General features: G+C 35.3%; 1 protein-coding gene across 1 annotated transcript in view; it reads right to left on the bottom strand.

Annotated features, from left to right (window-relative positions):
* FAT1 (FAT atypical cadherin 1) overlaps positions 1 to 17717 on the bottom strand; it is a 110038-nt gene that overhangs the window by 33754 nt on the left and 58567 nt on the right. The window contains 6 exon segments of the mRNA XM_023532878.1: positions 3348 to 3558; positions 3685 to 3960; positions 8051 to 8190; positions 11038 to 11248; positions 11594 to 11923; positions 14766 to 14827. Of these exon segments, the coding sequence (XP_023388646.1) occupies positions 3348 to 3558; positions 3685 to 3960; positions 8051 to 8190; positions 11038 to 11248; positions 11594 to 11923; positions 14766 to 14827 (1230 nt within the window).

The raw sequence follows: 17717 nt of genomic DNA, 5'->3' as shown, positions 1-17717 counted from the left end.
AGAGTATAATGGCAAAGCCTTCCTTGACCTGCCTATTCAGGAGACTGTTCCTGTCCTCTTACCCTGTTTTTTATAGAACGTATTGCAACCTTGTTCTTATCTGTTCTTCCACTAGAACGTAAGCTCCCGTTTAAGCCTGACTTGTTTTATTCATTATTTTATCACCTGTGCCTAGAAAATGCCTGACACATTAGAGACACTCAGTAAATATTTATTGAGTGAAACCACTTTTACACACATATGGAAAGACAACAAATTAAATACCAAGCAGCATGACCAGCAGCCTGAAAAAAATTAATACATTCATTAAGGTACTCTATTTGTACTCTCATTAGGTTTATTTTTCCTGACTTTATACTTCTATCACTACCAACAACCATTTATTGGATTAAGTACTTCATTTTAAAGTATTAGGAAAAGAACATGTATTGATTAATTAGGAATTCCTGATAAAAATTTCCTATCAGCCATGAGAAATTCAGGAACATTCTTTATTATTTGGAGTATATTGACTTCGATAAAGACAGCCCGGAGCCCGTCACTGATAACAAGGAGATTAAACAGAAACCCAGCTAGTCAATGAATATATGGATCTCATATACACGTACACTAAGGCAGAAATCATCAGATTTGCAGATGGGAGAGCAATATCATGTTTATGTAGAAAAACACTGAAGGTTGTTGACTGGTTGGAACATGCCCCTGTCTGATCTAATAATAAGCACACTCACTAATACTGAAATACTCGTATGGCCTTTGTGAATAAATTCATCGGGCGGTGGTAGAAGTCTGTACTAGGTTGGGGGCTTGGTGATTCACTTTAGCTGGACACACTGGTGATTTCTAAATAGCCTTAAATTGTTTTTTCTATTGGAACAATTATCTGGACAAACTTGCACGTCTGTGCTCATTAGCTATGACTGTATTACACACAGACCCCACAGGGCATATCAGAGAGCTGTGCCCAGGAGTCTGTGTTGTCTCACTGTGGACACACTGTGGATGCTGACTTCCTCACAGCATGGCAATCTCAACGAAGCTTCAATACTTAACCTAAGTTTAGGGAAGAAAACCAACTCTAGTCAATAAGTATATTTACTGAGTACCTTCTATTTCCAGGTGTTTCAAAGTTATAATAATCTACTTTAAAAAATAAAGAGAAGAAAACATTACACAGCCCAGAGTACGGTGCTGATGTGTCTCAAAGCACATAACTCAATTGTTACTGAAAATATCCTTTAATTAATTCCTTTTCCCCTAAAGACTCCCAATCAGACCAAACCGTTTGCTCAATAAATGCTACTAATTAAACATGCAGTGTTATGGCCTGAATTTATAACTAGTCTTTTGAACTTTATTAAATGTAATCTCACAGAAATTAGAAGCAGGTAATTATGAATAAACTGTTAAATGAAAGGCTGTATGATCATTTTATAGTTCTTGCTATTCTACCAGATTCATATACACACACACAATTCTACAGCATTTAAAAGTAGTCATTTCTTGTAAAGTAATTGTTTAGCACAATTTTTACATCACCAAATCTAAAAAAATATCTTCTTAAAAGTCCAAATTCCATATCAGAGTAGGCCCTTGATATTATCTAGTGTCATTCTTGGAATACCAAATTACTAATTCTATCAGTCATTACAAGCATTTAAAGAATGCACATGCCCTTAGTCAGGCACCAAGAATCATATTTTAACCACCCAGTTGTTGAAAATTATGTGAAAGCTAAGGGAAAGTTTAACATTTTCTCCTACACAAATCCAGCCAGTCTGTCCTTGAGAAAATTATTTTACTGCAGTGCTCAGGCATGCACAAATGGAATGTACTGTTTTTTTAATGTCTAAATTTCTGAACCAGTAGAAAAAGTTCATCGTTATGCAAGGCACTAACTGCACTATAATACATTTTAACACTGCAACCACAGGCAGTATATGAGGTCTTATTTGTGAGTAATGGACTAAATTTGGTCATTTTCAGGGAAATAAATGAAACTTCAAATATATTAAGAAATAAAAAGTTTAACCACATAAAATATACCAACTAAGTGTTGTTTTTAAAATTACTCCCCATTTGCTCAACTTTTGATTATAGGATCTACAGTTAATTTATACTTCTTCCAATTCTAATGCCCAAGAAAGACAAAATTTCTAAATATTCAGAAGTATGGGCTTACCAAAAAAGTCAAGTTAAGTGGATGATCTCAATACTCTAAAATCATTATAAAGACAGAAGAATGAAAGAGATTTTGTACTAACAATGACACTGAGAAAAATGGAAAAATGAAAGCTGCCTTCTTGACATTTAATCACTTACTCATATTATTTGGCATGAGTAGGAAAAGTCCCAAAGCAAGGTCATTTCTGACTGTCCAAGTAATATGCTCTAAAGCAGACACTGTTTCAATCAGGGGCAGAATTCTTTTGCAAGAACATATATTTGTGGACCAATGGTAACCCCCCTATGTGCCAAGCACAAGTATGAATGAGCTTAATTAGTCCTTAGGATGAATAAATGAATGACTGAATAGCAGCATAAAACAGAACAGACAACAAAAACACTTCTCTTTGCCACAACTGCTTCTGATGATCCTCCTTCTATAATCACCAGTGAGTCTTTGGTCTCTTGCCTTATTATACCAAGAAGAACTGTCCGTACTTCCAGTTGGTCTTCCTTGCCCTTCATGCCTCTTGTCCAAATCCAGCCCCTTTGATTTTCAACATTCCTTTAAGCCCAAATCTCGGCCCTGGGGTCTACTGGAATAACCCATGAATGAAGTGCAACTGTTAGTGCTGCATGGGGATGAAAGTCGCAGCAAAACTAAAATGAGAAAGGGTAGCAGAGGCATAATACCCTCTTCATAAGATCTGACTCAGGAAGAACTGGATGAGTCAGCACTCTCTCATGAAATTTCCTACTCTGCCCAAGAGAAGATACACTCTGACGAAAAGTAAAACATTTTAATAACAGACCAGAGTTTTACTCAGTGTTTCATAGTTTATGAAGGAAAATGACTGTGTGGTTAAAATAATTTTAGAAATATTGGATTGCTCAAATAAAGCTTTCTTTACTGCAAGATGTCTCTGTCCTGAATTACACTAATATCATGAATCTCCAAGAATGTATCCAAACTTAGGACTATCTTAGCTTTTTAGTTAAAAGCTAAAAAAAAAAAAAAAAAAAATTTTTTTCTTTTTCCTAACATGTAAAATGGTAGCTAAAGATCAATTTTCATAGTGATACAGAGAAATGTTTAACATCCAGAACTACTTTTAAAAGAGGAGAAATATACTTTGTAACAAGTGCAAAGCTATAAGCCTAGTGAATGCTCCAAAAAATACCTGATTCGATGGAGTATACCACCTCAGCGTTTTTCCCTCTATCCTTGTCCAGAGCTGTAACCTGCAGCACAACTGAGCCGACAGCTGCTGATTCATAAACCCGTCCTTCATAGGAGGAACTCGTGAACCAGGGGGCGTGGTCATTCGTGTCACTGACATTGACAACAATCCTTGCAAAGTTGCGTTTTACAGGAACATCTTGATCTCGTACCTAAAAGAATCAACACGTTATCAATCATGTTGAGGTTTTCCTTATACCTGGTTAAAAATCTCTCTCACACACATAGAACCCTTTTGAAAACCAAATGGTGGCAGAAGAATGAACAGGCAGCCATACCATGACGGTAAGAATGTGCTGGTGAATGGCTTCATGATCGAGTGCTTCGGAAGTATAGAGAGAGCCAGTTGCAGGATCAAGACGAAATTTCTTGAGACTCAATGGATCAATACTACTCTGCAGAGTGTAGATTAGTTTGTTCTTCTCATCCTTATCCACGGCACTGATTTGCAAAATTTCGGTTTCTGGCACTGTGTCTTCAGGAATGATGACTTCATATTTTGATGTAGAAAATTGAGGACGATGGTCATTTGTGTCTATTACTTTGATGAATACCTATAATAACAAAATGACTCACATAATATTTCTAATTATGGTATTTTACTATTGAAAGAATCGGGAAAAAATCAGATGCACATTGAAAAAAATCCTGATTTTTCATAGCGAAATGAAATACGAAAACGAGAAAAGCATCAAAAATCTAGAATCAAAAAATCTTTAAAAATTTTCATTGATATATTACCTTGTATAAATATGAGTAAGAATGAATTCTTGAGACTAACTTTGGAGAGAAAATGTAATGCCTTTCACACATTTCTTTCTGAAATGCAGACTTCTCTTAAGTCTCCACAAAATAAATATTTCTAGATTACTCATGTAAAGGTAACAAAGAATTTACTTTACTAGGATTTAAAGAAGACTAATTTCCTGTATCAGATCTGAATCTATAACTATCAAGCTGCTAGGGTGAGTACACTATTAGATGTCACAGTATCTAAATTTCTTGTTCTACTGAGACTTCAAATTCCTACCAATAGATTTTTTTTTGTGTGTATATATATATATATAAATTAGAAATGTACTTTAAAAATTCTTAAATTTTTGTAATCATAAAACCTACATATAAATAGTAAACACGTTTATTTCCTAAAAACAATTTAAGTATTTGAAAAGATAAATGCTCTTAAATATGTCAACGTAGAATAAAAACTTTAGAGAGAAAAAAAAGCAGATGTTTAAAAACTTAGTTCCAAGTAAACTTTTTTACTTGACAATAAGAGGAGTAAGTCTCAAATTGAAAAAACGTATGTGGATAAGGCATAGTGGAAATCACTACTGAGTATAAATGATGGTTTACAGTTATGAACAAGAAATCTGAGCTTCATTGGTGCATATGGAACTTCGTTTGCTAGTCTAAATGGCATGGGAGGCCAAGGTCCCAGGAATGCATAGGTAAAGCTATTAACCACACTGGTGAAGGCATATGAATTAAAGGCCCTTCCGTGAAGACTATACCAGTGTTCTCAGAGAACACCAAGATATCAGTGATGGAGTGTGACATTACGCTTTACATGAATACTGAATGGACCAAACCACAGAAGGGTTTTATGTGAAAGTTATGTAAATACTTAAAACTACAGATGCTTCACTCTTAAATGTCAATGATGATCCAAAATACATAGCTATAAAGGTAACTGCTATAAATTCAATCCTCATATATTTATTTCCATTATAAATTTAAAAATTCTTTTTCTCATGAAGTGTTGGACAGTTTAATCCTCTCCAAGTACAATTAATCACAAGTAAATAGGAACAGCTAAAGTAAAAACAGCCATTATTAATACAGTAATTCAACTGAAACGTATTTACTGGGCACTCACACGCTTAGCACCTGACCCCGTTTACCAAGGGTGTAGACCAAATGTGTGACAGCCCCTGCCCTCATCAAGCTCATGAGCAACACTCTGCACATGCAACAACTAAGGAGGTTTCCTACACTGTCAAGTAAGTCTTTAGGAGCCCAAAGATGGCCACAGGACATTCAGAAAGCTTTATGTAAGTGGTACGGCTTTGCTTGTGTAGGTCTTGGGTTTGTAGATGAAGGTATGCTGGGGTGGGAGGAAGAGCTTGGTCACAGACATGAAGGCAAGAGGTGGAAGGGACCATCCTGTCTCTTAGGGACTGGAGAGAAAGACTTGAAACTGGGGATAACACGGTGAAGGGGTAAGGAGAAGGTGGGATCGAATATGCAAAGCCTGACTCCTGAGCAGAAGCTGGGGAATTACATATCCTGTGTGCTCTGAACCTTCTGATGAGAGAAAATTTACCTTTAGTCTTCCTCCCAGTCAGGCAGACCATCCTGGTAGCAGGCACTACAGGATGAAGTGTGGGGACAGAGAATGGCGACAGGAAGTTGACTCAAATGTCAAGGGAGGGGACAAGAGCCCATATCAGTGTTATCTTGTGTTATCTCACTTAACTCTCTCAAATGCTCTAGGAGGATGAAATCACTATGCCCAATTTTCAGATAAGAAAATAAAGTACAGAGATGGTTATAGCCAATGGCCCATGAATAGGAGTAAGAGGCAGGGCCAAGATTCAAACCAGATGGCCTGCTCCAGAGTACACAATGCTGATGCTCAAGAGAAACTGAAAGAAAACATGAAAGCAAAGCCCTTTCAAAGAAAGAATAAAACAATGTTAACTGAATTTGATAAGTTACCTTGAAGTATCAGATAAAGCAAATTGACTTGAATTAACATGAGTCAGCATCCTAAGCAGAAAATAGGATAGGAAAGCAGGAAGAGCTGTTACAGCAGAGCACTGGTGGTTACACTCTGACCTGCTCACAACCCACTTCTGTTGACGCACCTTGGCTTAAGCAAGACAGTGCTCTCCAAACCTCCGATATGACATCTGCTGCTACTGACTTGATGCAGTAAACCTACTCTATTGTTCCTGAGTTGTACCTACAAATCGGAATCTACATTGCTATGTTCCAGTGTCTTATCAACCCATTCCCATCTCTGTGTCTCTTTTCAGATGGTATATACTACTCTGCTCCAACCTTGATTTCTAACTCTGTTTTCAGCCCCAGAATGGACAGCCAAACCCATTTACTGATTGTTCCCATTGCTCTCTGCACCTTAACAGTTCAGCTGGGCTCTGTAACCATCCTCTGATATTCCGACCACCTTTCCCTGCCAGAAATTCATTAGGATAGTACCAAGACTCTCTAAAAATCACTCAAAATCAGATACAGAAATATAAATGAAGCACTGAATTTAAGATATTCTCTATCCCTGAGTTATGGGTTTTATAGAAATTTTTGTTAATCTACACGATATTTCATACTGAGCTTTTAACTGTACTAAAACTACAATTATTGGGAAAGGAGGCATTGCTAACTATACACTTATGTAATAAACGATAAATGTTACAGGTAGATACACCATCTATAGTAATAAGAATGCTTGGCACAGAGGGTCCTTTCTACTGCTTATTTAGTTCCCTTTGCTGGATTTCTGATTATCAATTGCTGAATTAGTCAAGATATAGTTAAAGTCTTTAAAACTTTCAGAATTATCCTGTTAAATTTATTATAATTTTTGATGCTTTATTCTCATTTTCATGCTCTAAAGTCTAACTTCTATGAGAACAGTTACCAACAAAATTGAAATTTTAATACTGTACTAGAACTTTTACATGACAATCTCAAAATGACCCCAAAGCATGGTACATGTATCAATTTTAAATACACTAAAAATCACAAGGGTTTGGAAAAAGGAATAAAATCTTTTTACAACTGGCTTTAAATTATCTACTATTTTTTAACTGAAAATACATCATTGACTATAATTTTTATTCTTCAATGCAATTAAATGACTTAGCAGATGATCTAAGATTTAAAATAGTATATATAATCTAAGCTAGAAAGCTGGAATTTTTCAAATACAGATTACACATGAGCCTTCAGCTTCTACCATCCTAATGGAAGCTCTAAGAGGACACTATTTTGTTTCCCACTATTCAGCTTCTAGAACGACACTTGGCACATAGCAGGTGTTCAACAAATTCCCCAAACAGCTCACACTGAGAATCAAAGAGAATTAATAAGAAAGAAGAGAATTTTAATTTAGTGGGTTTTAACATTTAAATTTGAAATCTCAGTATCTGGCCATCTCCTAACCATCAAGAAAAAAGAAAGAGGTTAAAAGAATTATTAGAACAATGTTATCAGTCATTTTACACAGCCCTAGTTAGGGCAGCCAAGGCTTTAATCAGATTTAATGAAAATGACTTGGATAATTCATCCTTGACAGTGATATACTTTTACTGATATAGTTTGAAAGGAGTATAAAATGACAAGATTTGATGACATAGCAACAACGTGGATTTTTTTTGCTTTCTTTCAAACTTTTCAAAACTAATTACATACAAAACCTTAATCAAGATTTGCAGTTAATTTTGTTTCTCTAAATAAAAATCCCTGATGTGCATGTGCATTAACTGTATCAAAGGGGGGTAACTTCTGATTTGAGAACCTGAGAGGGCAGAATCAACTGTTCATATTGCCTGTGGGCCCTGAAATCAGAATGTTGTTTCAATCCTCTTCTGACGAACACATCAGCAGTGATTCACTTACCTGAGTAAGTATAGTGCTGGTTCCATCTGTAGCCTCCACTGTGAGGTTATAGTTCGATTTCTGTTCTGCATCAAGAGGTTTTGCAACAATGATGGTTCCAGTGCCCTTGTCCACATCAAAGTGACTGTCATAGTTGCCACCTAGTTTAAGTTAGGACAAACAGAAGAGTAAAAACAGGTCACAGGATGAAAACCCATCATTTATTTTGTGGCTTTCTAATTCTTAATGACAGTTAAAAAAAAAAAAACTGATATACTAATCAAGGTGATTCTGAGAAGCTTTCATTTGAAAAGATAAGGGCCAATAAGAAAGACAACTGCCTCCCTTTTTTGGGGGGGGGGAGTAGTTGGTAATTTTGAAGGTTCAACATGGCCAGAAGCTACTGCGGCTGACACTTGTCATGATCAACAACAAAAAAAGGGTAGAAAACATCCCTACTGACATAATTACCTGTAATATACTTCTCTTAGGGCTTTTAAACATGAGCCATTAAAATAGCATAATCTTTCAAGGACCAAAACTTGAATCACTGCAAAATGAACCTAGATTGCTGTCACTTTCTTTTCTTTTGGGTGGTGGGGCTTGATGTAGATTTTCCTTTATGTACAGAATTTAATGTTGAATATATTAAAATAACTCTGGCATGGTTTGGGGAGGTCAGATTTACTAGAAGTATATTCATACTGTGAATTATGCTCTGACGGTTAACAAAATGACAAGATTGTCAAGTATTCCATTTAACTATGGGCGTAGAAAATCTTTTCAGATGGATAAAATGCATGTGGTACAGATGCAAAGTTTACTATGTAAAAAATTCTGTACAACTCTTGTACGATATTGATTCTCATCTGGCATATTCTAATCAGGTATAGGTCAATAAAGTTTTTGGATTATTTCATCAGTGCAATCAAAACCTGTGTAATCCATGGCCAAAAAAAAAAAAAAAAAAACTGCCTAGTAACACAAAGTTGAGATCTAATTATCAAGGAAGCAACTAAGTGAAAGGAGGCAAGAAAGCAACTCTGAAAACAGAATAGCATTGCTAACACTGCCAGTGAATTGCCTCAACTTGCTTTTTCAGGGGTTCTAAACAGCTCTTTAATTTATATCTCAGTAGCTATATAAGACATCATTTAGTAAGCAAGGTTGGCCATTTAAAAGTTTAATTGATTAAAAAAAAAAAAACTGTGACATTTTGGGCATACTGCCCTAATACAATAAATACCTATTAAAAACAAGTGTTAACTTGGAAAAAAACAGTGGTAGTTAACAACAGTTAGTCCTGACTCTTAAAAATTATTTGAAAATTTTTCCCATTGTTGTCAAGCACAAAGCTTATTCAGGAAGCAAAAGTTTCTGTGCTACTTACATTATCCAAAGGCAGTCCTAATTATATTCTAGATAAAACTCTCTTTTCAAATCCATTGAGCCTGAGATACTTATACCAATGAAATGAAACAGAATGAAAATAAAGTCTTAATGTCATAATGAAGTTCTATTATTAAATCTTACCAAAAAGCAAAACAACACACACACAAAATGAAGTCTTCAGTTAAACCTAAAACCTGAGGATGGATGAGAAGTCATTATGTTTGCCATTGGAATGGGTGACCATGTGCACACTATGAAAAGAAAATGCAATGAAAGATAATCACCGGAAATAAACTTTAAAAATTGATGCTTTTATTTTAGATCTCATAATCTGAGGCAAATTATGTGATCTCAGCAGATACCTTCTGCTGTACAGTTCAGGTCACAAGTCATCTGAAAGATGTAAAACACTTCTCTAGCAAGTGTGTCTCCTGGCACAGCCAAAAAGAAGCAAGCAAGCATGGAAAGAAGCACAGAACAAGGAAGAGCCATCAATCAGACCAGTTCCAAAAGCAGTCAGTCATAAACAGTGAAGTTAGATGCCACACGGCAGCAGCCTGCTCGTGTGGAAATGTGACAGGAGTTAACAGACAACAAACAATTCTGATTATAGTTAATTATTAAAGTAATCTTTTGTCTTTAAAACTAATCTATAATGGTTTCACAGGTGTTGATGACATCCACAATTTCATACATTGACCAAAATTATGAAAATAGCCTGTCTAGTATGAAAATTCAAGAGGAAAAGCCCGTTCTGCATATACTGCCTGCACCCGATAGTCCCCTGCAGCTGATGTCCTATAAGATTCAACCTGCTGAGACAGCATTTGGGGGGAGGAAGGTTAAGGGGTGAACAATGGAAAAGGGATATGAAGTTCCAGCTAGACGTGAATCACAATACATAACGTTTGATCTTCAATATCCTTACAAGTACTGTAAATAAATAGAATTGAAAAAAACCTAAAATGTCAAAGTCTAATGGGAATTTTTTAAAGTATATTGGAATATGGTATTACATTTTATGTCTAAGCCAAATTAAATGATTTAAAAAACTGGCTCAGGCATGTAATTTTTATCACAGAGTGATTTAATCTAGTGAACCCTGCTTCTTACTGAAAATGAGGTAAATAAAACTTTAAAAGCCATGGATGGCACTATCATTTTTAAGTTATAAAATTAAAATTTATAAACTTATTTATTCCCTTTAAAATACTGATGTGTGACAATCACAAAGGCATAGTTATTTTAAACATTCAAATCATACTCACTAAAAATAGAAATGTGCCATATGTTATGTATCAAGAAGGTAAAATTAAGAAGCTGTACTTTTATACCAAAATGTTTAGAATTCTCTATAACTCTTTGGTGTATTTTTCAAAACCTTTACTTTTAAATTAATGAGATGGTACATATAAAGCACCTATTTTAAACAAGTTTAATATATACTGGATAATGTGATAAATTTTGCAATCAAACTGCTGCAATTTAAAACAAATTCTCCACTTATAGGTCTTACTCCCAGTTTTAAATTCTGAGATGTGCACGAAAATCACAACCATAAACAGGGCCTCGGTGCAACATATATAAGGCCAATGAAAACTACGAGCCAGGCTTACCAATGATATCAAACCAAAGAGGTGTGCCAGGAGGCTCAACAGATATCACGCCAATCATGTGAGCAACTGGATCACTTTCCATGACAGTAAAGGTGAAAAATGATTCTTCAAAGGCAATTGGCTCCAGGGATGGTTTGGGTTTGGAGATCCATTCAATATGGAGTCGAGTGGTTGATGACTTTTGGGGTCGACCATTATCAACTGCCTTAATCTATAAAGCATGGGCAGAGAGGAGAAGATGACAAATTATAAGTTACATCCCATAACTGAAGCATGGACTGGTTTGGTCCTAAACTGAGCCACTTTCAAACATTTAACATCTATATTTGTATATTCCATGCTTAATGTTTGATAAAAAGAGCAACCTCCTCATGCTATACGCAACATAAATGACTGAAGTGACAGTTGAAAAGAAAAAAACAAACCCATACTCCTCCACTGTTGGGTCACGAATACCGAGGCCATTTACTGAATAGAGATAAAGTTAGAAGAGAAGAGAGATAAGAATACAATAATAAAAGTATATAAGAAATTCAAAGATGAGATCTTAACTCACTGAAAGAATATCATATTCTCCAGCTCCAGAAAACTTCTTGGATGAAACCAGTCCCGTTTTTGGCTCAATAAAAAATTTGCCATGCTCATTTCCATCTTCAATGCTGTAGGAGATTTCTGCGTTGGGACCTTCATCTTTGTCTGTAGCTATAACCCGATATATAGGCTCACGCTTGGCGTTTCTTTCTCGTTCTGGTTTTTCTCGCTCTGGAAGTCTGATTTTGTAGAACTTTTGCAGGAACTGAGGTTTGTTGTCATTTTCATCAAGGATTTTAACAATTATTCTCGCAACGGTCGATTTGGGGGGACTACCATTGTCCGTAACGGTAACCTGTTTTTTAAAGATAATAGATCGACAAATGTTTTTTAAATGTGCAATATAAAAAGTGAATGCCTTCTTCCTAACCTCTACAGTTCTCACAGCACCGTGACACATACCATCTCTTCTCCCCCTGAACAGCCCTGTGAAGAGGAAAGACAACCTCTCCCATTTTCAGACAGAAACTCAGGGAGAGGAGAAGGGCTAAGAAAGAACTGGCTGTGAGTCTCTGCCCTCTCCTTACCAGGCCCTCTCTTCCTCTCATTACCATTACTGTAATGTGAATGTCACCAAAATGTTAAGCTATAAAAAATTTAACGTTTTTAAGCCAAGAAAGAGATACATGAAAATTTAAATATCTAAAGAGTCCTCTTAAAAGTCATATACGCTATACATACTTAAAAATAAAAACTCCACCTAATACACCAGAAAACTCATTTTTAAGCTTTATCAACAAAATAAACTAAATCGTCAATTTAAAATATACGTTAAGTAGCATGTCTTTTAATACTAGTAATCATCATTTTATTTTGTTTGGCTCTTACACAGATGTAAACACTGACATATAAGACCAATTTATGAAATAATATTCTCAGTAAAAGAAATGTAAAATAACTGTTATTCTAAGTAAATTATTCATGTAATCAGTTGAGGAATAAAAATCAGGGATATTTGAGGATGCACTGGAGCACGATTCTATTCTAATGCATAGGAAACAATTTTACCCTCCATTAAATCAAATGTTAATTTTACTTCAGTGTGTACATTAAAAGTAACGACCTTAGAAACTGTTATTCTCCCTCACCCACATCCTCTTAAATTAATTACTGAAACACTAAAAACTAAAGTAGATTGAAGTTTTCCATGGAACTACTTTCTTTTTGAAGCTTGCTAGTGTGAATGTATCCTGATGGCACCTGTACAGAGTATTTAAGTAAAGTAGTTGCTTTACTTAAAGTACATGATTTACCTTCCCAAACTCTCAAAATGAAACAAAATAAAAATTACTATTTTAATTCTAACCTCTCAAAGCTAAAATCTTCTGATCAGTTTTCATGTATTTGGAAAAAAAGAAAAATTAAAGAGAAATACCATGAAGTACTATGCTTTATAGTATTCACCATCATGTTGTTTAAGCTTGGATTCAATAACCAGTAGCCAGTAACACCGTTTTAATATGTGATTTTAACAAAACTACTTTTTAAAGGTAGACAAATCAATGCTGGCACTGGCTCTCAAAATATACCACACCACAAAAAGATTATAAAGAAAGTACAAGATATATAAACAAACATTACGATATCTTATTTCCCATCTCTTAATATTATCTTCAAAGTATCTCATACTTGCTCTCATCCAGCCTTTAACACTTATTGAGAAAGGAGGGCTCTGAAGTGCCACACAATTAATTGGGTGTATGTGCAATTCTAACTAGGAAGAGGAGACTGAAGGAAGATGCCAGTGTGCAATCTGTTGCTCTGAATATTTTGCCATCTGTTTATTTTTTTCAGGAACCATATTCTCCTTCTGTCAATCATAGTAGTGACTGAAGGAAAATTGAAAACTCTGCTCCATGATGAAAAAAAATTAAATTCAAGGGAATTATATCACCTATGACGAAACACTTAGATGTAACACACGAAGAAAGGACTAATTGTAACTGTGGCTATGAAACCCCCTTTCTAGACAGAATATTTGTGTCTGTGCGTGTATATGTGTATGTATATAGCTATAAAAACAAAATACTGACAAAGTTAGAAAATTTTAACTAAGGTAAAATGAAATTAAGCAGGCACCATTATAAACAGCAATAATATGAGAAGACTTTAACAACAATCATGGTTTATTGAAAAACCCTTAAAAGAGCAGTGCAGAATGATTTAAATAAAAACCCCTGTCTTCCACTGGGGGAAAAAAAAAATTCGCAGTTTGAATTTTCTCAATTACCCATACTGAAGAGTTTGGAAGAATTATACAGATTAATTCACAATTAAAGAAAAGTACTTGGTCTTTTCCAAGTCCAGCTCTAATACTCAACACTGGCTTTTAATGTGTGACAGAGAAACATTAGCTTTTTCTGCTCAGTTCCCCTCTCCTTCTCTCCTGGCTGCTTCCTGGTATGCAGGCAAGGATACCAGCAATCTTGTCAGGCCCAACGCTCGCACGTTACACTCTGCCTTCCTCCCCCACAAGTTACTCCTATCCCTTTCCTGCCTCGAGGCAAACAGTAAACGATGGCTGTGTTTATTCTGTCAAGGGCTAGAAGGCAGCTTAACTACATCGTGACTGTGAGACCCTTTATCAAAGGAGAATAGTGCATCAGACTTCAATCTCCTTTTATTTTAGAAATTTTTATAGAGCACAAACTTTATATAATTCAGTTTAAAATGCATAAACAATACAACTGGTTTAAGAGCAAAAAGAACTGGAAACAAGCTAACTATAGTTTAAAAGTTGAATTAGATCTATTAACATAAATATATCTCAAAAGTATAATACTGAGGAAAAATAGGTAGAAGGCATAGAGAAAAACATCACTTCTGCAAATGAAAATGAAATTCAAATAATTGTTTTCAGTTTTGTTTGCTTGTGCGTGTGTGTGCATGTATAAAGTATAAAAATCAAAATGGAACTTAAGACAGCTGTCTTGTGTTCTGGAGATAAAAAGGGGTGTAAAGGGACACAAAGTATACTCACAATGTTTCCTTTATTTTCCTTTTTATTAATGACCAGAAGCTAATATAAGAAAATAGTAACAGCTATGAATACTGGTTAATGTGAACAAGATTGCTCTTTCCCATGGTATTTATAATTATAACATTTAAAAAATAATTAAAAACAAAGAAATGCTTACTTCTAATATGTGTTCGTCTTGCTGCTCTCGGTCTAGTTTCCTTGATGTAGTTGTGATAAGACCTGTAAAATGATAACAGCTCGTTAATTCTCACAAAATAAACCGTAACCTCACATTACCACAGAGTATAAAAGTGTAAGCAAATCTCTAATTTATTCCCAAGGAAAAATAAATGATTAATACAGGGACAGTTAATTATTTTATTTACAAACAATATACTTTATACTTTCTTATTAATTTTAATAACTCTTAAACACATTAGATAAATGACAGAAGAATCAAGAAAGTGAAACTCAAATCAGTTACAATTTTTGCTTAATAGTTTCTCCATTTTGTCAGAAAAGATATTTCGAAAGTGAAGTTATTCACGATTTCAATCTCATCCATATTTCCTTTAACTGCTGCAGAGATGATTAGGAATTGACAGAAATAACTTCTATAACTCTATTAAAAAGGACCATTGGAAAATATAATGTTAACTATGCTTTATTACCTTTGAATCGTCTACTCTCAAAAAATGAAGAATTGTTACAAGTAATGTAATTTTCCAGGTACTGCTGATCAAATAACAATCATTTAATTTCCAATAAAAGAAGAAAATAAATGATCCTCAAAGAAACCTCTTATTTCTTTGATTTTTCTATCAAACGAGAATATCTAGTTTCTATCTCTAGAACTTTAATAACTGTCTGCTAAAATGTTAACATATGCTGGAACCTAGAAGACCATCAAAATATATTAACTATATGCTTGTACTTCACAAAAAAAAATACAAACAAAATTCACCAACCACTAAAATATATTCTACAGCCTGTGTTAATAACGGACAGGTGCACACTGAGTAGCTCAGGTAAAGCCTCACGTGGCAAGACAACCAGGGCTAACCTTCCTCCTGCCCGGCTCTCTGTGGTTTTTCAACAGAGAAATGCTTCAGAAAATTTACATTTAGGAAAAGCTTTTATCAGTCAGTCTGATGGATTTTCTCTTATTCTCCTAACCAATTTCACACAACTACCAATTAAAGGCTATCCAAAATGTTTCTCTAAATTTGTAAATGAAAGGTTTGTTTTCATTTAATTTGAAGTTTTTTTCTTAGTCACTAAGAATTTAAATCAACATTATCTTCCCCACACTTCAATGCAGCGGTGCTCTCTTTAATAAGAACAACAAAAGACTATTATTGTAAGCTAGAATCTAGGGTTTTTCCCAAACCATACTTATATATTAAAAGAGGTAAAACGAAAATGCTTCACAATGCTTAATAGTGAGAAAATGTTGCTTTAGCACACAAGCTCAATTTTCATTACTTAAAAACCTTTTTAAAGTTAATTTTTTTTCCTATCAAAAGTTTACCACCCCCTTCTGATTGTGGTTTTACGTAGTTCAAGAATGACAGAAAATCACTGTGATTAGGCCCATCTAATTGTCCTAATGTGCCCATCAAAAAGTTATCAACGGTAACTTCACAAGGGACAACAGCTTGCCATGTTCACAGCAAAATAGTATTCTTCTTCTGTAGAGCATAATCATTCACTGCACAAATATCCATTAGCAAATAACTTTCCCAGCAAATATACAAATATCCATGAGCAAAGAAAATTCCCCACTTCGCAGTTTACTTACAGCACGCCAAACTGCTAATTCAGATGTACCTACATCCATGCTACCAATTCGAGGACAGTCGACCTGACCTCTCCTTGGAATTACTTGCATTTTCTATTCGTTCCAAATTAACTCTCCTCTGTTAACTCAAATGGAAGCTTAATTCCATTCAAACGCAGTGAATTCTAATATTCCTTTCTTATTCATTCTAGCCTAGCTACTCCTGTCCACTCTTTCACCTTTCAGCTTAAACATCACTATTGAAGTCTTCCCTGACAGGCCTGCCAGGGGTCCCACAGATGGGTTTTCCAAGCTCTTCTATTTCCTCCATCTTAACATCACCCAATGGTACTACGGTCGGTCACTCATTCACTCACTCACTTACTCATTTATTTATTACAGTCGCTCATTTAAAAGTCTTCTTTTGTATACTGCAAGGCCTATGAGGACAGAGACTTTGTCTTTCATGTATATCTTGGCTACACTGCTATGCCTCTCAAAAAACACTTGTATGAACACATGAATTTCTTAAAACTATAAAGAGCAAAATTTAAAATATGTATTCAATAAGAGAATACACACATAAACTACATTAAACTTAGAAATAATGATAGAAATTTATAGCATTTGAGCTAGGTGATGGTGGTGTCCAGCAGACACACAGAGGCACAGCTGGGCAATGCAGGGAAGTAGTCCCAGGCAGACAGATTTGGGTTATATCACAAGCATAGAAGAGAACAGGAAGAACAAAAAGAATGGTGGGCCTACAAAAAAATAAAGAAAATGGTGGGCCAATCTTATTAAAGTAAGGGACATGAATGTTTAGAAAGCCATGAAGCAGCTTATGAAGCAATAGCTGGAAGAGAATCATGTATCCCGGAAGCCAGGGGCAGAGAATGATAAAGAGGAAGTCCCTTCTCCAAGTACTGTAGAAAAGTGGGAGCCAGGAAGGCGGGAAGTAGACTAGGAAAGGTATACCTTTTATGAAGAGGAGACTGTTTAGCATGCTAACAGAGAGTGGATATAATGAGTGACCATATACATGAAGGAAGACAAAGATCAAGAACTGAGCTCACCCATACAGTAGCCATTAGCCTCATGTGGCTACTGACAGTTAAATTCCATGTAAGATACTTCATAAACATGTAAGATATTTCAGACTGACGAAGAGCCCTTTCCTTCTCGATTCACGGCACTCCTACCTAAAGGAATCCTATCAGTGTCACAGTGCTTGCCTTTCCCTAATGCCATCACCAGGGAGAGGCTGTGCATGTGTATCCTCTGGAGGTGGCACACTAAGAGAAGGGGGAAGTTCGTGCTTCTGGTGGAATTTTCATACAAAATGAACCC

Source organism: Pteropus vampyrus, unplaced genomic scaffold, assembly GCF_000151845.1.
Source record: "Pteropus vampyrus isolate Shadow unplaced genomic scaffold, Pvam_2.0 Scaffold92, whole genome shotgun sequence".
NCBI lineage: Eukaryota > Metazoa > Chordata > Mammalia > Chiroptera > Pteropodidae > Pteropus > Pteropus vampyrus.
This window is presented reverse-complemented; position numbering and strand designations above follow the sequence as displayed.